At 37.9% G+C, this 24,593-nt stretch overlaps 2 protein-coding genes across 3 annotated transcripts in view; one reads left to right on the plus strand and one right to left on the minus strand.

The window, feature by feature from the left end:
* Window positions 1–299: 299 nt before the first annotated feature.
* On the minus strand, window positions 300–5,676 carry CCDC59 (coiled-coil domain containing 59). Its single transcript, XM_041409831.1, has 4 exons — window positions 5,523–5,676; window positions 4,071–4,293; window positions 3,199–3,298; window positions 300–537 (listed from the first exon to the last, which is right to left on the minus strand). The coding sequence occupies exons 1-4, from the start codon at window positions 5,632–5,634 to the stop codon at window positions 376–378; spliced, it is 597 nt and encodes a 198-aa protein (XP_041265765.1). The 5' UTR covers window positions 5,635–5,676; the 3' UTR covers window positions 300–375.
* A 238-nt stretch (window positions 5,677–5,914) lies between these two features.
* The window catches only part of METTL25 (methyltransferase like 25), a 46,110-nt gene continuing 27,431 nt past the window's right edge, over window positions 5,915–24,593 (plus strand). The window contains exons 1-5 of one of the 2 annotated variants that reach the window (XM_041409830.1): window positions 5,915–6,995; window positions 9,789–9,953; window positions 14,482–14,582; window positions 20,244–20,876; window positions 23,091–23,235. In XM_041409830.1, coding sequence (XP_041265764.1) covers window positions 6,920–6,995; window positions 9,789–9,953; window positions 14,482–14,582; window positions 20,244–20,876; window positions 23,091–23,235 — 1,120 coding nt within the window. In that variant the 5' untranslated portion in view covers window positions 5,915–6,919. The remainder of the gene's footprint in view (window positions 6,996–9,788; window positions 9,954–14,481; window positions 14,583–20,243; window positions 20,877–23,090; window positions 23,236–24,593) is intronic. The other variant, XM_041409829.1, reaches the window with a different exon arrangement.

Genomic DNA, 24,593 nt, shown 5'->3' on the forward strand with positions numbered 1-24,593 from the left:
AGTGTCCCCCCGCTGTCGGCTGCTTCGGGGCTGCCCCCTACCCTCCGCTGTCTGCCGATCTGGGGCTGGCCGGGGCTCCTGAGAGGCTCCCAGAGAGATGGAGACAACGGTCAGATGGTGCTACAGGCAATAATTTTGAATTCAAGATGTCACACAGATAATAAAATTTAAGTTTAGAAATACAGACCATTTATTTTCAAGGTACCAAATCCCTTTCACTCTCAGCATAGAGTACATATTTTCAGGATGAATATGTCATTACTAGACTGACGAGATAATAAATGAAATAACAAAAGTAATATGGAAGCAAAAAGACAGTATTTATTAAATGCAATTTAATAAAATGTCCACAGCTAACTTAAATATATGCAGGGGTTATGTATTTTGCTGTATTTTCTGAAGAAGAAATTCTACTTGTAAATTTAGATTTGGCTGTCCTTTCTTTGTCTTCTTACTGAGTATTTTAAAAGCTTCCATTTTCTTTTTCTTGTACAAACGTTGAGCTTCTTCTCTTTGTTGTTTTCTTTTTTCTGCTTCCTGAAATTAAATACATATGTAAGATTATGAAACAATTAAAAAACCCTCTGTGACTGTGAAGCTATTTATAAGCAATAAAGTTCATTTTTGTATAGGTACTGGCAATTAGGTATTGTACTGCCAATAGAAACACCATTTCTCTAAAGCTGAATCAGGATGTTCTTTCAGCACATACTGCAATCAGAACAAATTATACAGCCTCAAGCTTCAAGAGAAGAACCAAGCTTTCTTCAGCAGAACATCCTACAATAAGGCTTGCTGCTGCAATGTATACTACTTCCTTTCTGTGAAGTGTGCTCCTTGACTCCCCTGCTTAAATGACAAACTGGCAAAAAATTCCCCACTTTCTCCTCTTGAGTGCAAGAAAGAAAAAGGTGATGCAGCAGGTCCCATGTGACTATCTTGCCAATCCAGATGTGCTAGGATACTGGACACCTCTGCACGGGACAGGCTGACAGGACATGGGATGTATCTGGACCATGCATTGGGCAGGTTTGTGATACTAGAACAGCATTACCTAGGGGGAATTAATCCAGACCAAACTACAAGTGACCTGTTCTGTTTAAAGCAACACAGATTCTGTCTTTACTTCTAAGAGAGATGGGATGAAACCACAAACCTTAATCAAATTTTTACCTGTAAAACCTTCCACAGAGCACACATGAAACCAAACTATTAATGGAGCACTAACTATATATAGATATATATAAAACTATATAGATAATCACCACAATGTTACATCCAGATTTTATCCCACATCTCACACCCCCTTCTCCAGTATTGTAATTTTACTCAGTAACTCGGGCAAACATCCACAAGCCAGACAACCATGCTTACTTCACTTATATCACATCCTACCAAAATATGCAAGACATCACAAATCAGACTGAAAGACTGCTTCAGTTCATTTGGATAATTTCTTCTCATAAAGTTTATTCTTTGAAATGCAGTGCCATGCTGATTACATAAGCAAGCATTTCTGCAGAATGCCTGAACAAATGATAATATATGGATCATATTTTTATTTTCTACAGCATAGATGGCTTCAGTGATGCACAAATACTAGCAAGAATTGCTTTCAGATACAAAATTTACAGGATATAATTCAAGGAAAGACTTCTAAACAGAACTCTAAGAAGCCTCAGGGAAAAAACCCCAAACAATCAAATAAACACGCATATGCAAAAACAGGCAGAGATAACCTCTCTCCATTCAGAATCCTTGACTTATTTTACCATAATGACTGAAACAATTTACTCCCTCTTTTTAAAAAAAACAGAGCAGCATCAGTTCTAACTTACCTGTAATTCACTTTGTATCTAATAATTTTTCTGTTGTTCAGCATATTCTTGTACACAACATCCAGTTAAGCTACCAACCAAACACTTACTTCAAAGCAAGAACATTCATCTTACTTAGACAGTTGCTACTTACATTCATATTTTTTCTGATCTTTACTAAATACTAGCTTTTTTTAGGCCAAAAAAGGCCTTTGAGGAGGCCAAAATTGTGTCTTCAGGCTTATCTCTCTTCCCAAGACAAATAACAGCAAATCCAGCGTTTGCTAAAACACATGACAATGAAATACATACTTTTTCATCATGCTCCACCTACGTATTCCACCTAAATGATTACTGTTATTGGGGCACTTAGCTCCTGCTTTGCCTAATTATCTTTAACAAAACTAAAAATGCCAACATCTGCACTCGGGCAACTCCTATGTGCTGCTCAAAGAGAACTCCCTGCAGTCTTGCTGGGGTTCTGCTTGTTCCCACCTTCTCTACATAAGCTGGTTATAACATTACCTTCTTTTGACACAATCTGTAGCTAATATGTGAAAAAGCAGCCATCAGCTGAATAACCATGTAACTCACCAGAATCACAGATCAGTTTGTGTAAAACTAAATATAGCTGAACTGAAGAAATCGTATGGTTTATACAGCTATACATTTAATATTTGTAGAGTAGCTACTGAAATTTAGTATGCCACCAGGAAGCTACACATCTTCTACAATGCTACACTGTGAGCCATTTTACAATACAACTGTCCTGGGAGAGAAAAAAACTAGTTAAATAAGGACCTCTCAAATTAATAATTCAAGTGAGCTGGTGGACAATGATGATATTACAATATGTCCTGTAATAATTCCAATAAAATAATTCCAATTAAACTCAAATGAAGGGAATGACTAAAAATTTTGACTGTGGATACTATTAAATTTAATTGTTTCATTATTGGTCAAAGTACATAAAAAAGTAAAATGAAGACTGCATTATGATAATGCCATAAGAAACAGGATGGGTATTTAATTTTTCATCACAAGATGATGGTATTGCTATTACTTCCCCTTCTACAAAATTTAAGAGGTCTAATATAATCCACTGGGGAATGCAGATCAAGCTCTAAGCTTTTCTTCATGTACCAACTGACATAATAAAATCCTGCTATGGGCAACTGCAAGACAAAAATACTAAGAACAACGAGAATGATCTTTTGAATGCCTGTGTGCCTGAATACCACTGTCAAGTTAAAAAGACTCAAAGAGTGATTTCCAATACGTCCTATGGCCTTCCCTGGGTTCAGATGGAAGACTGAGAGGGGGAAATGGTATTAATCTAGATTTTGTTTAAAACTAAGAGAGAACTCTGTTTAAGATTTACCTCTTTCTTTCTAGAATGCTCAGCCTTTATTTTCTCATATTCTTCTTTTGCCTTCTGATTGGATGTTTTATTTTTAAACTTCTCTCGAGTCCTGGCTGACCTGGAGGAAAAAGTACACATTCTTGAGGCACTGAGTATCACCAAGCAGACACAACCATAGATACACAGCCACTGCAGAATCACAGCAGTCTTCCAGTGCTTTTGTCAGTGAAGTCAGCTACAAATAAAGGTTTCAGAACCCTCATCCTTCTACACTGAATGGATTGTTTGCAGCACTCTTACATGATACCAACACCATGCCAGGTCATACATGAGCAGTCAGCAAAAAACCGTAACAAACTAAACATCTTCAATGCCAAACGTACCAAAGACCAGAGTGCACACAACTTTAGTAATGCATACACCTTATCTGCTGTATCTTCACATGGATGATGTTTCCTTAAGCTTAAAGACTGCCTAAAAGAGTTTTCCCCATCATTCAAGCTCCTCAGAGCTAGAAAACGTGAACATACTAGTTTAGAGCTGCATTCTCTCTTTCTAGTTCCAACACATGGAAGCAACTGCAGAGAGATGAGAATATTCATTTAGAAATACCACTGTCTTATGGAAAAACAAGGAAAATTTTTTCCTTTATTCTCATCTCCATCTGGTGGCAGTACTGTGCAGTGACACCTCACTGTCTCAAGTACAAAACCATTACACTGCCATTTATTTTTCTAGCAAGCAGGAAAAATATTTAAGTAATATTATACAACAGCATTTATAGTAAAGCAAATCACCCCACTAAAGTCCATGTGAACTGTTAAGACCTAAAATATTTCTTTAGTGATGAAAAGAACTGCTGTTTTTAAAGACATGCTTTGAAAACTTACTCTGCTGCTTTATTAAGCTTTTCTTCTGCTGACACCGAATCATCTGGAGTTCTGCGCCTCTTCTTAAGCTTTTCTTCCTCTGCAAGGTAAAGATGTTTCAAGTGCTCTGGGTAGGTATCTGTAAACTGATCATCCTGTTGGGAATGCACTTGTCTTCTCTTTTTCAATGATTTCCTGTACTGCCATTCAATCTTTTGCTTCCTCCGAAAGGCAAATCCCCGTCCTGAAAGCACAAGAAGGAGGCAGTTAAATACACCTGCACTAAAACAGTACCAAACCACTCAACTGCTGTCAGGACCCCTTCCATCTGTTTTCTTCTCAAACTGAAAAAAGCCACTACGTGTGGCAATTTCAACAGGGACAGCCATAAGTTCAAGGAAAGAACCACTATGATTTGGTTGTTCCCTACTGCAGCTTGCACAGATTTATGGAAAACTCCTGCCCAAACCCCCAGGAGAGCACTGCAAACACTGCTACTTAACGCCACTCACCACTGCCAGTGTTTTTTGAATCCAGTGAAAAGATGTGTTACCATTTTACTTCACTCCTACTTTTGACAGATCCTAAAGCAACACGAAAATAGATTCTAAAATAAGGTCCTAAAGGCAGTCTCAAGAAAACATTGGTAATAACTCTGGCAGCAGCAGAAGTGTGCAGTGGCTGTGACGCAGAGAAAAGTCACTAAAATGTCCTATCAGTCTCCATTAATGATCCACTATGTCTTTTCACTTAAATAGTATTTATTGCTACTACTTTCTGTCTACACATGTCCAGGAAGAGCTTTTCCACAGCCACATCATAGACTCATTTCTGTTTAAAGGAAAGCTCAGACATTGGCAGTTTCAGCTCCAACCACTAAAGAAAACTTATCAAAGTCAAAGATGCTTTTTTCCTAAGGCCTTATTTTTTATTACACTAGTCTTAAGATCTACTGACTTTCATAATATTCACTAACAAAACAGCTTCGAAAGAGAAGTCAAATTAGTTCAAACTTTTCATTTAATTCTTTCTCCAAAGCTGCCACTTCAGCAAAGTGCTGCTGAAGCCCATGCTCTTTTTCCTATTCATTTATACATCTGCATAACTGCCTATCAATAATCTGAACCTCTCGTCAAACATGCTTCTTTTTAAACGCACGCTTTTCTATGGAGAAAACTCAAAGCGAGTCCTAAACCCGAAAACCATCGCCACGCGGCCCGGGGGCTGCAATCCCGAGCCCGGGGAGCTCCAGCTCACACAGGCCGCCCCAGCATCCCTGCAGCCCCCAGCGCCGAGTCCACGGCCACGAACACCGCGGGCGAGGCGGGGCTGCGGGCTCCGCCAGCCCAAACCCCGCCAGGCCTGGCAGGGCTGGCCCCAGCCGGGACGCTCGGGTCGGGCCAGCTCGCAGCTGGGCCAGGGAGTCGGGCCTCCTTCGGCGCCCCGTCAGGCCCACCGGCGGTCCCGACTCACCCTCCTGGACGCTGCCGACAACGCTGCGGAGCAGGACGGGCCTCCATCGCCATTTTCGGCCGGGCCCGCGGGCCGCCGCCGGCTCGGGCCCATCGCGCCCCGCCGCCGCCATCGCGCTTCCGGCGCCGCGCACCGAGATGACGTCACCGAGCTGCGGCGCCGCGCCGACGGGCCGCTGCGGCGCGCGCTGCCGCTGTGCCGCGCGCACACCGTGGAGTTCTTCACGCGCGGGCTCTGGCAGCGGCTCGTGGCGCCGTGCCCCGACGCCGTGCTCGAGGCGCTGCGCGTGGCCGGGCCGCTGGCGGGCCCCCTGGCGGCGGGCTCGGGCGGCGCGGCGGCTCCGTGCGGTGAGTGGGGCCGGGGCCGGGCCGGGACAAGACAGGACAGGACAGGACAGCGGGACCCGTTCGGACCCGCCCCGCTTCACAGCGGGCGCGGCCGGTGCGAGTTCCGCTGCCGGGGTCGCGGTAGTGCCGCTCCTGACGGTGGTCTCGTGCCGTCTTTTTCATCCTGTTCGTTTGGAAGCGAAACTCCAGCCTGTCAGATTCCTTCACTCTGACTGACCCCTGAAGAACGCAATTAAAATGAAAAAAAAGCCCAAATCAAACAAAACATACAAGAAACCTCCACGAGGGGAAAGATGTAACAGTTAAAGTGAAAAGAGTGTTGAAACTGGAGATGCGGAGGACAGCTGGAAAAGGCTTGAACACCGCTTTCCGTGTGTCTGTAATAGGCAGTGTGTCTGGCACTGCTGGGAAAGCAGCTGCTTTATTTCTGACGAGATCTATTTAAGAAGCACTTCATATTTTTAGTAATTTCCACGTATCTGAAGAAGAAGCCAGCGAGGCTGCTGTGTTGCTGAAAGTGCTGCGGTCCAAGTAGGAGGGAAACGTACCAGTAATGCTCCTTCAGGCAGGGCACAGAAACGAAGATAAAGCATCTGAAAGCTGTGGTATTTGGGGGGACTGAGCCCAAGCAGAGAGATCATTTTCAAATCCAAGGTGAAATCTCTGACAAAGCACTTAGCTGAGAAAAGGCAGTGTCGTGCCAGAGCATATGGAGTGTAGATAGCTGTCACATTGCGTTAGCTCTGAAATCCTACGCTAAATGGCACTCGAGGCAGGAAAGTGTGTGCAGTGTAAGAGAAGGCTCCACAGAAAGTAGCATGTGCTTTTTGGCGTAGAAGACAAGCTAAGATAATGATTTGGGCTCAGGAAGAGATTGAAGAGCTGTGAATTGCTACATCACTAGCAACATGTCTTTGTTGGAGCTGAAGACCTCTCAAAATATTAACTGTAAGACTCATTTTTAAAGGGTTGAGTTATTTGAGAAAGATCCCACAGAGTTTATTTGTGCATGGAAAAGACACTGGATTATGAATTACCTTTAAGAGCCAGATGGAAACAAGACAGTGGTCTGGTCAGCCAGCAAAATGTTGGGAAGCAGCAAGGACACGTTTAATGCTCTTGACAGGTAATGTCAGAGTCAGAACTGATTTAGAGCAGCAGGGCATAAAATTGAATGTAAATGGAGGCTGGAACGAAACTAATTATCAGATGCAATCAGTAAAGGAAAATTATTCTGATCTAACCTGTTTCTATGGGAAAGTCCATGATTCAAACACCGAAGTGGTGGCCTGTAGGGTAGCATGAGAATCAGGAAGGCAGAGTATTGTTTTGTAGAATGCAAAATCAGATAATAATTTAATAATCTGCATTCAACATCCATGTTACAGAATCTGATGGAGAAATTACTGTAAAAAAAAAGACAATTTGTGTCTTTATAAAATTAAGCATGTCTTTGGAAGAGTATGAAGCTTTCATGCTGTGGCTAAAATACAATATTTCTTCTTTGGTTTCTGCAGGAATTGTTTCTGCTAATTAAAAACTTAAAAGGAAGAATTGCCCCTTTTTTCTGACTAAAATTATGGTATGCTGTTTAACAGAATGCTCTGCAGGGGACTGGGCATTGATTTGTTGGTTCATGCCTTACTCATTTGACTGCATGGTATCTGCCCATCCAGTCATATGGTGAAAATACTTTGTAGTAGAATATGAGTTTTTCAGTGAAGATACCTGCAAACATCTGCTTACATATTCAAATTAATGCACTGCTAGCCTGTATTAAAATTAGGAGAGAGAGAGAGAGAGAAAAATGTAGTATCACAGCTTATCTGAGTGCATTAGTGCAAATCAATAACATAGGGATCAGAAAATGACCATTAGAGATCTTGAAACCCAACATAAACAGAAATTACTCTTCCTTGTTCAAAGTCATTTCCTTATTATGACCACGTGAAGGACGGAACCCTTGCTTTGACTTGTACCCTGCAGAAAAATGTAAGATCCCTTTGTAGGTTCAGAAACTGCTTTGAATACAGCAAAAAGCTGACACTTACCATATTGCATTTTGTTTATCATGTCGTTGCTGTGAATCAGACACAGGCACAGACAAATCTGTGTTTAAGTATTTTCATATTTTACTGTAAATTGCTGTTTGTACTGTGATTCCAACTTTGGGGCATATATTTCTTTCCTCTCGAGATTTGTTTGCAAATATATAGATTGACTGGTTTAAAGACAAGCTAGATTTCCTCTTGTGGTCATCCAGAGTAGAAACCCAACATTTTTAATATTCATAAATAATGAAAAGTTCACCAACTGCCATTCTGTAGCTTGAAGTTAGACTCCAGATGCCTTAATGCAGTTGGTTCCTGTTTTTTAGTTGTCAAGCTGGGACAACAATTTAAGTTTGGTGGGAGTGTTTTTACGGGTGATCTTGTATGAGGTTCTGCTAGTTTTGTCATGTTCTTCATCTGATAACCAAATTAAGGAGTATTATAGAACATGAGCATTGCTGCACTGGATTTCAGTTAAGTGAGATTTGTAAGAACAGTAATTATATTTTATGTCAGCTGCTGAAAAAGTGAAAGCACATCTATTTTCTTACCCTTCTGTAATAAATTTTACAGAATTGTAAAGCAAAGTTGCCCCTTCTTCCTGAAAGTTGCAGTCTTTGTTTCTCATGTCTGATATACTGTTACAATCTTACCTTCATGAAGACTACACTAACTAAAATGTTGAGACAAGGAAGTTGTTTATGGAGAAATGTGGCTTTCTTTATAGATATTTTAGCAGAGAGGAGTAAGAAGTGTTGTGCAGACAACGAAACCATGTTAATTCTGGTCACAGCTTAGACAATATTTATGCTTTCTTAGATACAAAATTTGTTTGCTGTGCTTGTGCCTTTGTAGTGTCATATCATGAAAATGTACAATGGTTAGGGACTGCTTTCACTGGACTGTAATATATGCATGACCTTTAATTGTGGTCATGCAAGGCAATTAAGAGTGTTAGAGCTGAGGTCAGTCAGAACAGCTGTATCTATCCACTGTCATGCCAGATTCAGGAAAGCCACTGTGCTGGGTATGTACTTCCTCAAAACCTACCTATGACACAAAAGACAAACCAGGAGACTTTTTCCAAATTTTTGTAGCAGTCTGATTGCTGGACTGGTTGCCTTTTGTATATTGAAAATAATTACAAATATATAAAAATTATTAGCAAAACTATGTAGAATTCACAAATAGTTTTTGGTAAAATAGAGAGGAATTAGACAATTCAGAACAATCTCGGAATTAATAAATTATTCATACTAATATGTTTCACTTAAAAATACATGCACATTTTTGAAACTCAGTACTAAGCAATACCAAAATGAAGTATTTCATCATGACTCTAACAAAATACGCATTGGAATCTAACTTTGGCCCACACCTGACTAGAAATAAAAATTAATTTAATTCTCCCAGTATTCATCAGTCACGAAGCAGCTTGGAAAGTACGTGAATTGAGTGACTGTGAATCCAAACATTTCATATACTAAGCAGCTGCATTCCTTTACAAAAATCTAGCAGCATATATTGGCAGGTTGGGCTGACTGGGACATGTGTAATGAGCAAGGCTGTAAACAGAAGAGAGGTGATAATGTTGACTGAATTAGCTTGTCAGTTATACTGAAGTAGGTCTGCTGAAACAACAGATTTTGTCATATTTACAGTGGTTCAACTAAGAGCAAAATTTGATCTCGGTCCTGGAGGGGGAATACAGCTGAAGAAAAATAATGAGTTTTCCCACTTAAGGAAGCAAGATAAATGGCCAGTTGTGTGTGATACTAAGTATTTATTACCTCTAGTTCTCTGTCAGCAGTATTAGAGAGCTGTTAAGCACTGTTTACAAAAATATTTTCCTTTTCTTTTGTGTGCAGATGATGACATCTTTTCCAGTGCATTTTGTGAAAACTCTGAGAAGCTTATCAATGTACATTTGTTTGCCCTTGCTGCCAAGTATTATTCTTTGTCCAACCTTGGAGTGTGCACCCCATTAGAAGATGTGCTTGAAGCACTGAAAGGAGACAGTGAAGGAGCAACAGGTATATTTGCATTTGTATTTTAATGTTTACTTATTCACTATAGGACTATAAAAGAGTTTTGGTTTTGGAGGGTAGTTTGTTGTTTGAGCATTTTTTCCTATGTGATCCTCACTTCCATTTTCATTTATTCTTGGATAGTTTCATTATTGTCTTTGCTTACAAAATGGATTCTCTTGCTAAAATTTGAGCATTTGGTTTCTATAGACCCATCATGGGATTCAGTTTTAAAGGGGATGGGACAGAGAGGTGGGCACACTGCTATATGTGATACCTTGTTAATTCTCTTTTTTTGTCTTGTGCCAAGCTGGCAAGAATCATAGTTGCTACTCATGCTTTTCTTAGAAATATCACCCTAAAATATGGCAAATATATGATGTCTTAGTAAAAAAAAGATTTTATTAATTCTGTATTTTTGGGACTAATACCAATTATATGTGATAAAAGAAGAGTAATTTCATTTTCTGTAGTTAAAGAAATTGAATTAAAACACTCTTAAAATGGCATCAAGTTGGACACTGGGAATCTTAGCCCGAATGTACTTTTTGAATCAGATGATAAACTGACATTCATCCTTACTTGGACTGCTGTCATTTTCACTGCAAATGTTCTATTCATGGAGTCCTCAGCCTCACTGTATTTTGAAATTTCTCATTAGTTTTTAAGAGACAGACTGAGCAGCTCTCTGCCTTTGCCTTCTAATGCCTTTTATCTCTGGGATGCATTAAAACTCCTGACATTTCTTATCCTAAGTTATAGCACCATTATACAAATGTTGTGCATCTCTCCCATTTTCTACAGTGATCTCTTTCCAATTTTGGCATTTTTCATGTTTGGCTCCTCAGGTTGTTTTAGAAGTACTAGAATGCCATTGCTGAGATACTCCTAATAGTGCACTCCTCTTACTTTTTGGCTTCTCTCCCTATGCCCTTAGTGCATCAGAAACCCTTTTTTCTTCCTTGACAACTGTCAAGCTGCTTTTCTTTCCCACTAGCTTTTTAGCTATTTTCATTTTTACTATGTCTCATTCCCCGTGTTCCTCTTAATTTTCTGTAATTCTCTTCTTATACTTCTTGTACTTGAGTTCATACCTGGATTCACTTTCTTAGCCAAAACTTTGAGGATTCTTTCATCTTCTTGTCATGCAGAATGGAGCATCAGGAATAAGGCAGTTGCTGAATATTTTGTTTTCTGTGTGGCAGGAGTGATGCTTGGTTGGGTAGCTGGGGCCTGAGTTTGTATTTTTGCAGTACTTCTCAACTGTACTTCTTGGGAAATATGTGTTCCAAATGTGTACAATAGAACTATAATTCAGAACCTTTGTGCTGAATTGGCAGTAAATATCGGTTAAATTAACTTAATTGAAGTTACTGGTAATCATTTGGCAGAGGCAAAATACCAATTTATGGATTCAGTGTGCCAGTTGTCAAATGAAAGTTGTGATCTTTGAGCTATTTTAGATATTTTGAACTAATTTCTATATTTCAGAAGATATGTTTGTTCCCTGACATGCTAAAGCTTGCAAGTTGAAAGAAATGTAAGTCTGGCAACTTTATGATGGTGTTGCTTATATTCTGAGAAATATGCATCAGGATAATTCCATTCATGTTTCAGATGTTTTTAGTGAGTTTTCTTCTTCTAAGACAATCAGACTTTTGAGCTTTTTCCCACAGTTTGCATTCTTATGTAGTTCTCTATCTTCTTTGCAATCTTAATGTAGCTATATTGCTGTCCTTCCTGGGAATAACTGGGAAGTACATTTTAAGCATGTTGTGGACACAGCTAGTCAGAATGGGGTTCTGATTCTGAAGGGTGTTCCCTTTGCTTTGTAACCACCCAGAAGTGAGGGTTGCATTGAGAGTGCTCCACCTTTGCAGTGTGTTTATGGCCAAAGTAATAATCATGCCATGCAGTGAATACTAATGAATCCATCTTTAAATTCCATGTGCTGGAATATCACTCTCCTCAGAAGGGTTTTTTTGAGTACATGGTCAGTCCAGTTCCTGACTCTGGATCACGGAGTTAAATCACCCTAGTAAACTTCTGTATAGATGGTGTTGTGTGGTGTGGACTATGGATTTATACTTCTCTATCTGGTGTATCTGAATTTCCACGTCTCTGGGATATAAAACCGCTGCACCCTGCCATAGGAGATCTTAAAAACATCTGTGTTAGCTGTATATAAAAAACAGTCTCTCCTCAATTTGCTCAGCTTCACAACTAAAGATGTAGTTGTAAATGGCACTACAGAGTTAAAGCAGTTCTTCAAATGGAATACCGGTACTCATGCTAGGGATTCCCAAAGGAAATAAACAGCATTTCATTACCAACTAAAACTGGTAACATGAAGCTTTCTGTTACTCTATCATATCCAAGCTGCTCCTGTAAAGTATTTGAAACCACACTATATTTTTTTTCATCACAAAGGGAGATGGTTCTCTAAATTTCTGATGTTTCTTGAAATTAGTATTTGTTCTGTCTGCATCAGTTGTACATGATAAGGAAATGTACATGTATAATTATTTGTTTCAAGAAAGTAATTTTGTGATAGCAGAATTTACAGTTTGAGTCAAACTACTATTTTTTTTTAAATTCAAATTTTCAGTTGTCCGGGACAGTCACAGATACATTTGTTTGCATTAGTTTGTAATGTCTGCTTGTTTTTCAGAATAATATAAAAACCGATCAGAATTTTGCATAAAAAGCAGGAAAAATAAAATTTATTTTATTGTAATTTTCTCCAAAAAGTATTGTTTTCCCTGAGCTGAAATATAAACAGTGTGTTATCCTGCAGAAAGCAGGGAAAGAAGTAAAAAAATGCTTAAGAAGCTTTTGTAGCTATGGTGATATATAAAGTATATCTATAGCTATAAACAAATTATGCCTTTTCTATCTGGAAACTCAGCTCTTGTAAGTTAGGTAATTGTTCTGGATTTCTACCATGTCTGAAATGCTTAATTTGGGTAAAGTACTCTCTGACATAGTACTTCACCTAGCATTACCCCATTCAGTCTTTCGAGTTCGTAATAGAGAAAAGAGTAAAGGTGCAGTATGTGGTCATCCTCCAAAGTGACAGTGCTGCTTTGGAGAAAAAACAAGTTTTATTTCTGTCGAGAAGTTAAATGTCTGTTTCTTCTTCTTCCAGTTCTGCTTCTTTTTCTGATGAGCCTATCCAGACACAAAAATGTTCAAACATAAACAAAGAGACTTTTTTTCTTTTTAAATTTCTTTTTCCTGTCTGTTTTTCTTTAACCTGATATGCTTACAAATTATGAGCTTTTTAGGATGTTATATAGACCTTAACAATTTTAAAGTTAAGGAAATTCTTCAATGAGATGACAAACACTTGTTTCTGCTATTTGTATTGTTTAAGTCTTTTAGTCTATTTTTCCTTTTGTCAGTTCATAGAGTCTATATTAGATTTTAAGTATTGTCATAACAGTTTATTATCAAAACCCCAGATGTTTAAGAAATAGACAGATCCCTTGGGGTTTGGGAAAAATAGAGAAAACACTGGGTTTCTTATGAGCTCAGTTCAATTCCCCACTCTCTTTTAAAGAAGTAACACACTTGGCTCTGCTCCCAGCATGATCTGATCAAGAAATGAACATGGTTTTTACCTAATGATCAGTTTCTGGACAGATGAATACATACTGTGCATGAAGCAGAAAATGGGAAAGTATATTAATCTGCCTAGTCATGTAGAAAAGTCCTGTTTTCTAGGAGCATGCGCATCAGTAATGATCCAGTTTCTTCTACCGTCACTCAGACTTACCATCAATTTAACTAGATCCAAGTGTACTGCAGCATTGGATCCCTAAGAGAAACGTGGGTTTTTCCCAGGGGAGTGACTTCTGAGCTCTTGCTTTGGCTGGGTGGCACAGAGGTTAGCAAGTGAGTGCTTGGTGTTCTCCACAAACAGTTAACCCATGATGGAGGTTGACTCCATCTCATTAGCACACTCTCCAGCTACACTGAAATGAGTGATTTTCTGCCATAAAGGTGTAACAGTTCTATAACCAATCCATAGGGTAAATAAAGAAAAGGAAAGTTCATCTTCCTCTGAATTTTCCCAGAATCGCTCATAGCTTTTAGTAGAGGTATCTCCCTCTTGATACTGTTAGCAAATCTGCAGCATTAACAAGCTGTACAATGTGATTTTTTATTGTCCCTGTCCTTATATTTCATTTATGGAAAGGTAAATGTGATAAATGAGACAAAAAGAAATATTTTTCAATAAAAAGGAAGAAATAGTACAGTTTTATAGTTGTAGCCATTGTCTAATATCTGGTCAGGTATTAAATATGCTACATCTTAAATAAACTGAGTTTTACAGGGTTTTGAATGTTGATAATTCATCCATAGTTCAGAAGTTTACTCTTGTAATCATTTAGTGAGATTTTAATTAAAAATTACTACCCTGAAAATATATAAACAGTGAAGTATATATTAGCTTTTTTTTCCTGATTGATCACAAATCCTTATTATTACAGGTTGTGGTAATGTGTATTTATTTTCCTAATCTGTACAGGTATCAAACCAGATGAGTTTATGAATAATAAGAAATCACATGAAGTGCAGGTTATGTCAGAGCTGGTACACAGCATAGCAAATTATTGTGGGATAAAGCAGGTAAGAAAGCATTTCTTACTTTGTGTTACCAGGTACCTTCTGAGTTATTCTCCTTGTTGTGTGCAAATACATCACTTTGATATTCTGTCACTGCTGTTCATATTTTTCCTGTACATAATTGGAGCTAAAGAAGAGCTATTGGGATCAAACTGAAGGAGAGTTTTGTTTACAAATTTATTGTTCCAAAGGAACTGCCTTTCAGTGACTCATAATCACTCATGAGTAATTTTAAAAAGTTATGATTATCCTCTGTGTGTTGAGCAGCTAAAAACTGTTCTGCTTTTTGGACCAGTACTGTCTTGTTTGTCAGTATTATATTGCTGGCAGGTTTGCACATGTCTCAGTAGGAGAGCTGCCATGTGTCGTGCACACAAGCACGTCACACAGAGACCAAGGCAGAATATCTTGAGAAATTTTGAAAGCTCTTCTTATTCTCATGCAAGATTTAAATAATTTCCTGTTTTTTAATGCTATTCAGCTTTGTTTAACATGGATTGAGATCTATAAATTGGAAATCTAGTTATGGTGTTTTTAGTTTGAAAAGAGACCAAATTAAGCAGAGATTTATGTAAGAGTGTGTATGAAATACATTTGGTAGAACATGTATGAGGCCTGGACACCCAACACCATTATCACCAAGAAAGAGCCAACTCACAACTACTGTGTGAGTTGGCTCTTTCATACATCAGATGCTAGGTTTGTCTTTGGGTGTTGAAGAATTGCAGGATTCCTTTCTCAAATTTGATTGTAATTTAAAACTTTTTTTTGTATACATTTTATCATGATTGTACAGTGCACTGCTTCAGTAAAACCTTCTAGATTTATGTATCTGTGGACAAAACATAAGCACCCCAGAAATATGACATTTTTGAGTAGTATGTTTCACATTTTGTTAGACAAAATGCTCCAATACCATTTCCTCAGTTTACATACACATGATTTTTTGTAAGCTTTTTCAGTGTTAAAGCTTATGTTAGGTTCCATACCTTAGGCCTGTGTTGTGGTAAGGCTAAATTTTTCAGGTGAGCTGAGTTTGTTTATTCATTTTAATCTCTCTAATGCTGGTAACTGTCCGATGTAGCTTCATCCTTGCTTTAAACTGGAGGTGAAATGGGGCTCTCAGCAGACATTTGATTCCTTTCTACATCTGAGCTGCACTTGCTTTCCATGCAAGGGGCTGTAACTGTAAATGGAGACTTATTTCATTCAGGCTAATATTCATTCCCACAAAGATGTGTGGAGAACAAACTATATTTGTTTAAAACCAAAGGTTAATAAGGTATTTGCCCAGATTTTATGGTATTTTCTCTGAGTATTCTTTTTTGTAAGTGAATATGTCTAAGTATAGTTTAAAATTAATGTACCTGCAGCATCCCAAGTTGCTGTTGCTCCCATCACAGGGAAAGCCCCAAAACTTGGATTCAGCTCTGAATTACTGAAGCGGAACTTTGGTTAGAGGTTATTTGGCTCAGACTGAGTTTAATTTAGATAAGTAAATGATGCTGTGCTCTTGCTAGATTTGGGTGAGGCCTTTGTGGCATCCTTGGAAACCGAGATCAAAATTCTCAGTCCTGACCATCTGTTTCATGAGGAACAGCTGATGAAGACAAAGTTTTAAGCAGTGTTCTTACAACTGGGATTGTCAGGTAAACAGAGAGCTTTAATTAAGGCCAAACATTGCTGGGTGAGACACAATCAGTTTGTGAGCACCTGCGATCGCTTACAGCGGTGGAAGGCGGGCTCTCCAGCAGCCCTTGGAGAGCCAGCCACAGTGATGAGCGTGGTGCCCTCCACAGCCCCAGCGTGGGTGTGCTCTCTACAGAACAGAAATACACCAGCAGCACATTTGTGAATGTCTTGTATTCTCTCATGAGCATGGTTTTTTGCCTTGTTTACCTTTTGTTTCAGGCAAATATTAGTTGTTAAGTCCCTTCATGTACTGAAAAAGCTGTAGGAGGCTGTAGTTTGCTTACGGTGCAATATTAAGTGGTCTCTGCATTTGCTGGAAAGTGGTGTTTCATATTGCATTTTCATTTAGATTTAAATAGTCCCTGTGAGATTCAGGAATGAAAGGAAAGCAAAAACCCTGTTCAGAAAGTAAAAAAGCCATCTTTATAACTTAACCAAAGTTTTGAGGTAGCTGGTTACTAGTAAAATCACAATCCACTCCTTACTAAGTATCTATCAATATGCTGCAATTTCATCCAGGGATTAATACTTTTATCAGGTAGCTTGGAGTATCTCTATACATGGGATTATTTTCTGTTAACTTTTTAAAAAAATATATAACATTAAATGAAAGATATTATTGCAGTGTATCACTAAATATGAAATGCTGACTATAATTTTTTTCCATTTTAGTCATACACTGTAACAGCATTTGTGCAAAGTTACAAATCCCTAATATATGAAAAGCGCTTTCCTATTACTTTGGAAAATAAAAAAAGAAAAGCCTCCTTCTCAGTCTTCAAAAATGAACTCCCTTTGTTTTTGTTTTCTTTCAACTTAAAAAAAAGTAGCAATTATAAATTTTTAGGAGTTTTTCCTTATTGATTTTTTTTCCGTCCTTCTTGCAAACAAAATATATGTAGCATTTAATTAAAAAATCTAGAGCCATGAAAAAACAACACATGTTTTGCAACAGTACATGTCCTGAGGGTGTTTCTTTCAGATATTACAGATCACTGAGAGCTTGAAAAATGCCCTCCATTTCACCTCCATACCCCCGTTGTATAATGGGTGGTAGAGGATATTGCTCTCTGTTGGTATTTTACAATGTACAATAGTAAATAAGTTAAATAAGAATAAAAGCAAAAATTTTGTTACCACTATAATCACTTCTAGGTTTATTATTTTAATTTAAACATTAAAGCAAAATAACTAAAGGGCTTTTTTTTCCAGTAGTCTGCTGATCATTTTAAGCCCTGTTGCTATCATATAAGTGGAACTTTTTTTTTAAAAGAAGTTCTTGATTAAACTCTGAAAAGAAGCCAGTGTTGACTCCTCTTTGCTTAAGCGCACATTTGATTTATTTAATGTATTGGTCAAAGTTTTCCTTGGAAATTACAGCATGTGCAGCAAGACTTGGAGTGTATAATGTAAGGATGATATAATTCTGCATTCAGCATCCATTACATTTGTGATTTGGTGCTGGGAAATGTTGGAATGCTTGATTGTGCCAGAAACTGTGTTTGAACATAGGACCCAACTCACTGTGGACAAGACCTTTGGAGTATATTATATCATGGAAATTTCATTTTAAAAGTTCACGCTTGACAGATATGCTGTGGATTGCGTATTAGCTTTCCCTATGTAACCAATGGAAGGTAAAGCAGGGAATAATTTAATTCAGTTTATTTGTTTAGTGCAAGATCATTGCTTGCTATTTTTAGTCACCTTTTCGTTTTGTTTCTAAATCCCAGTGCTAATTTAACAATGTGTTACTATTTTTTACTTACTTGAGAAACTTTCCCCAAGCTGCAGCTGGTCTCTACAGCCACCAGGGGTCACACTTAGGAACTATTCAGTCCCCCTCTTAGGTAACCAAAAGCTGCTTTTTACTGAAAAAATTCAGAACTTGAAGTGGAGGTGTGCATATTCTACATAATTATAATATCTGATAAATAAAAGGGTGGGTAAAATTATCCTTTCAATACTTCCCTTTCATTTTAAATTACAGAAACAAGGAATGGATCAGGTTGCAAGGAACCACAGCGAGTCAGCTGGTCCAACCTCCATGTTCAAGCAGGGTCATCCTAGAGCACATGGAACAGGACAGTGTCCAGATTATTCCTTAATGTCTTAATATTCCAGTGCTCAGTCACCTGCAAAGTAAAGTTCTTCCTAATATTCAGGTAGAACTTCCCTGTGCATCTGTTTCCACCCGTTGCCTCTTGTCCTATTGCTTGGCACCACTGAGAAGAGCCTGGAAACCTCCTCTTAACACCCTCCCTTCACATACTCCCTTCACATATACTGTCAGTTGTCTCCTTTCAAGGCTGCACAGGCCCAGCTCCCTCAGCCTTTCCTCATAAGAGAGGTGCTCCAGTCCCCTCATGGTCTTTGTTGCCCACTGCTTGACATGCTCCAGGAGCTCCATGTCTCTCCTCTGCTGAGGTGCCCAGAACCAGGCACTGCACTCCAGGTGTGGCCTCAGTATGGCTCAGTCGATCACAATATTGGTGATAAATGTGACAAATAAATGACATTTCAAAAAGTATGCTTAAGTTATATGAATTGTATTTCACTAAATTAATTCCTGTACAGAATTATTTAAAAAAATGTTGTGGTTGTAGCTTGCCTAGATTGCAAATATTCATCAATATCACATGATGACTACCCATGAAAATGCCATGTACTAGCTGAGTAAACAATTTGTACCTAATAGTATTCTCCACTGTTTTCCATAGTCCTTAGTGACACTGGCTTGAATTTTTCTTTCTAATTCCATGGATGTCCAAATATTTTTTCATCAAGATAATGAATACATCATTCTTTCTCATTGAGTAAGAATATTGCTGTATTAAATATTTTTACCTGGTAAAAAACTATGCAGTTGAATTTAAGATGCATCAATGTAGTGTATGCTGCAATTTCGGTTTAGCAGTATCAGTTTAAGCTTTCTTATGAACATGTGACAGACCAAGAACAAAACATAGATGTTCTTGAATAAAACACTTCCAGGAGCTTCTACAAAGAAGTCATTATATCTAGTCAATATTATTTTTGGTAGATAACTGGACAGAAGTGAACGTTATAATTTTCTTTCCTTTGAGAAGTCTCACTCTGCCAATTCTTGTAAAATACTGTGTTATGTATTTATTACATATTAAAACATACATTATATAAAGCTGCAATTATGTACTGAAAGGTCTCAGGTTACTCTTGTTTCTGCTAATACTTTGTAAGGATATTTCCTTCCTGAGTTACATCAGTCACTAAACTAGCACATGGTATCAGCTATGACACAAATTAAACTGGTACCTATCACTCCTTCCTCTAGAATGGGCAGTGGAAAGTAATGTGGCTTATGAGTCCCATTGTTTATTAGAAAAGCATCCTCATGTTGAACAAAGCTGTATGGATTGTTTTCACAGAATGGGAAAGCAGAATAAACAAGCATTCTGACCTAAAAGAGTATCAATATCACCCATCTTTAGGTCAGATCTGAAGGGATTAAATTAAGCACTGAAACTGAAGATGCTTTTTGCTCTGCATCCACTGGTTGTAGGCTCCTCAGTGTGGGAATTAGGTGCCTAAAGCTGAATACTGTGAACTGTTTATTTGCTAACTCTGACCCAGTTTAGCAAGGGCAGGTGGACTTGCTGGTGGTTTATGGTTTTGGGTTTTTTGGGCAGAAAAGAAAGGCCTGTGTCAAAAAATGTACCGCAAGTCTTTACAAGAAACAGGGCATGTGAATTGCATAAACACTGCAGTGTCTATTTTCTGGAGCACATCAGTTAAAACTTAATTCTGTGTTTTAAAATCAAAAGGTCGACCAACAAAGCAAAAGAACTAAGTGCATTGAGAAGTATGATGCTAATAAGGTACCTATTCAACCCATGCTTAAATTTTTAGGGAATAATTTTGCACTTAAAGTGTGCCTTGTTGCTCATTAATTTAGCAATTTTCTTTTCCTTTATTTTTTTCTCCATTATCTAGGTGATTGATATAGGTTCTGGAAAAGGCTACCTGAGTTCGTTTTTGTCCATGCAATATAACTTAAAAGTTTATGGCATTGACTCCTCAAGCTCCAACACAAATGGCGCTCATGAAAGAAATAGAAAATTGAAGAAACACTGGAAAGCATATCAGAGTCGAGGAAAAGAAAGCCTTAAAAGACAGAGTTTGGAAATGGCAAATGACAAGCCAGTGGAAAATGAAATTAATTGTAAAACAATCAATGAAGAGTTCTTAAATAATGCCAATAGTCTTCAAAATCAGGGCCAAGTGATTATCCAAGATTTAGTTCCTTCTTGTGGTTTCACAGAAACAGCTACACTCAAAACCAACACAGAAACTGAAGCTGATTTAGTGACTGGGACACAATCTCATGAGACCAAACTTTCTGAAGAGGTTCTTGCTATTCTAAATATTCTTCCTGTTGATGCTGTGGAAGATTTTTCTTCATCTCATTGTAACTGTGGGGAACCCTGTGAAGAGGAAAACGTACAAAGAAAAATGACATCTCTCAAGACTAAAGCAAGAAAGTCAAGTGAATCGAACCTGTATTTTCCATTGACCTCTTGCATCACTGCAGAAACAGAACTCGATGACATCATAACAGATCTGGAGGTTATTCTACTCTAAATATTTACTATTTTTAGATTGTTTCTTGTCTTTATATTGCCATTTTAATATGTACATGTTTGCTGAGTGTACATAGAGTACTGTCTCTGGTGTAAATGAATATTCTGGCCCAATAAAGGTTTTTAACCAGGTAGCAGAAGTATGTCTATCAGATGAAGATTGTATTTCTATTTTGATATATGTGTTGGGATTTTTTGAATCAGTCTTCAGAATTTATGAGGTAGATAATAATCAGTTGTCAAGGTTAACAGCACATTCAGTTATTTTACAGCAGTCATTATAGATAAAATCTAATTATTATGAATTTTTTATTATTTACCAGGTAGATGCATATATTAGGCATTGGAGATTCAATTTTCCTAAAAGTTCTTACTTTTTCAAATCATATATTTTTATACTTTTGTTCATACTGGGAAGGCATAGGAAAATTTGTGTATAGTACTCAATATGAAGATTTTGTAAAGAATTATTTTATTTTGACTTTACAGAATTACGTTAAGTTCATTTAGTAATTTACTAGCTGGCAGAGTTTGTGTCTACACAAACTAGCCCAAGTTCATCAGCTAGTGGCACAAGTCTAGAAACTCTGAGGTTGTATGTTTAGTTTTTATGCCTGAATTAAAATACATTGATTGAGCAGATGCATTCAGTCTTTTGTGAAATGACAAAAACTTTGCTGTGTTCAGTAGTAACCAAACTGTTTTATTCCAGAGTGTAATAATCTGATTTAAGACCATAGGTTTGTGCTGATGGCCCTGTAACTTGAGCTATAAAAGCAGCTGAGTATCTGAGAACATGTGGAACAAGCTCATGTCTGTCTGCAAAAGCCACCCTGAGCTGCAGGGTTTGTTGATGAAGCATATGCCTATACATTTGTACAGCTGGATTTTGTATCCTCTTAGTGTGTAATTTGTAAAATGTTAAAGGTGGAAGAAATCCTATATCACTGCCTTTCTTGATATAAAAAAATACTGTCAGGGAACATGAAAGAGGAAGGCAGAAGTTTTACTGTTTCACACATGAATGCACTATGTAATACAGGTGGGTGAGATAATCAGATAAAATCAGAACAATTATAGAAAGGTATCTCAGTTGAGTGACCCTGGCCTAATTTCTTGTTGATCACCTGGAAAAGTGAAGGCTCTGGGGAGACCTTCCACTACCTAAATGGGACCTTACAAGAAGGCTAGAGGGAGAATTTTTAAGAGGGCATGTAATGATATAACAAACCTTAAGATGAAGGAGGGTAGATTTAGCTTAGGTAATACTAAAAGGAAATTATTTACTGTAAGGGTGATGAGACACTGGAAAAAAATTGTCCAAAGAAGTTGTGGATGCCACTAGAAGTATTGAAGGCCTGGTTGGATGAGGCTTTGAGCAACCTGATGTAGTGAGGAAGGGGGGTTGGAACTAGGTGATCTCCAAGGTTCTTTCCAACCCTAATGACTTTGATTCTATGAGTAATAAATATGTCTGGAATTCAAAGCAACACCATGTTTGCCATGTGGATCCCAATTAGTAATGTCAGAAGGGAAATATCTTGTTAGGAATGCTGAGAAGAGAGAGAATTTTCATGGAGAAATGGAGGTAAAAGCAAAGTTGCAGAAAAAAAAAGAAAGTAGGAAATAGAATGGACAGAAGAGCAGAGCATCTGAAGCTGAAGTTCTTCCTTTGTGCTGTGAAGGAGAGTGCCCATTTGTTGTTGAATAGTAGCAGGCATACTGTGAAACTGTCAGTACTGTTGTTTGGGAAATAACAAAGCTGCTCTTCACCTTACACCTGTATTTAGGAAGTTGGTTTGATTTTGACAGCTTAAACTAGCAGAAATGTCTTAGATAAGTCCTGCCAGTTTTACAGCAAGGAATCTTTACTATGGAAAGTAGCAGTGGTACTAATAACAAGAACAGGAAACCTAGGAAAGACTAGAGAAAATGGTCTGTGCCCAGTAAACATGTAGATATTTCCTTCCATGTTACTCATAGTCTTGAACTTCTGCATCATGGCCAGTTTTCACCATATTTTCTTAGCACTGAACAGCTTTGATTAGCATTGCAAAATTTTAGAACAGAACAGCAGGAGTCCTCATGGAATTGGGTGTTTCTACCTTACAGCTCACTATTTGCCCCACATTTGCACCACATTGTTTTTATTTGTGCTCTATCAGTTGATGAAGGATTGCCTTTTTTTTTTTCTTCTTAGGACTGTATGATGGTTGGTCTACATACATGTGGAGATCTTGCTGCAAATACATTACGAATTTTTACTGCCAAGCCTGAAATCAAAGCCGTTTGCAGTGTGGGCTGCTGCTACCATCTGTTGTCAGAACAGTTTGAAAACCAAGAAGGTAATTCTTCTGAACTTAACTTGTGGCTGCCGGTTTGCATGTTAGAGTATTATACCTTTTAATTAATAACCTCCTTGTGTTTGTTCCTCTCCAGTGGCTTATTTAGTACTGGTTTGATTTACTTTATGAGGGTCATTCACTCCCAGATGCATTGTTTCTTTTCCATTATGCCAATGTTCCTAATATTTTTACTGAGATTAAGGACATAAGTGCATAGTGTGTTTATATGGTTATTACTACAGCTGGTTTTATTTCATTAACTCACTTATACATGTATAGGCTCTTTTAGTCCAGTATGTTTCCATCCTTTGAAATATTTTGTACCAGATTTTGTCCTCGGCTGTCTGCGTGCACCATCCACTTATGTTAAGCTGTACACATACAACAATGAGCAGAATGAAGATTTTTTTTAATGTAAGGTAATACTCAAAAAAGCATTCATCTGGGTGCTGTGCCAGTCTTTGCCCATCATGAAACAGTACATATATAAGAGTTTTTCTTGGGAAGATAACAGGAAGATTATTTGTGGATTCAGAATATAGGCAAATTTTCCTTCAAATGGGAAGGAGGGGGTTTCATTTTTGAGAGAAAGTTGGTATTTTTACTTGAAATTGTGTATAATGAAAAATATTTAAGGAACTGGCTTTCCTGAGACAAGTGGTACATAGCTGATGTCTAAATGACCATCTGCTGACATGCTACAACCTGATCATCATATCAGTAAATCTGAAAAAGTTGTGGCTTGGCAAGGTTTACTTCAGCTCTTTCAGGGAACTTCACAGACACAAAGGCGCGTGGGATCCAGGTATTGCTCTTTAAGAGTTAGCTGCTTAAATAGTCACGGCACAGCTCCACACTGACCATGACACACGCTGGCTCTTCCTTGCTTTAATAATCTTTTCGTGTTGTTTTTAATTAACTCTGCAACTATTTTAAGAGTTTTTTAAGTGTATTAGTCTTAGTAATTTCAAAATACTTAACCTCACTCCAAATTGATGTGAGCAAAGAAAAAGGAAGTACAATTGAAATTTCTGTGCTACAGAAATGCAGTTAGAGAAAAAATATACAATTACTTTTACATCAGAGTTTTAAGAAATGAAAACGTTTTCAGGTACTTCTCATTAAGTCTGAGTGTCTGAAACATTTGCTTGTTTCTTATTATTGCAAAGAGGACATGGCTTCCTGTGCTAGCTATGTAGGATTACTTTTTGCAGAGCAGTGCATAAACTCAGACACCACCAAAGGATCAGGCATGATAACCTTTTCAAAGTTCAAACAAACAGATACATGTACATGGTTATAAGAGATACTGCAATTTCATAGTAGTATAAAAATGAAGTCAAATTGCATGTTGAATT

This window comes from Onychostruthus taczanowskii, unplaced genomic scaffold, assembly GCF_017590055.1.
Source record: "Onychostruthus taczanowskii isolate IOZ18803 unplaced genomic scaffold, ASM1759005v1 scaffold31, whole genome shotgun sequence".
In the NCBI taxonomy this organism is placed as follows: Eukaryota; Metazoa; Chordata; class Aves; order Passeriformes; family Passeridae; genus Onychostruthus; species Onychostruthus taczanowskii.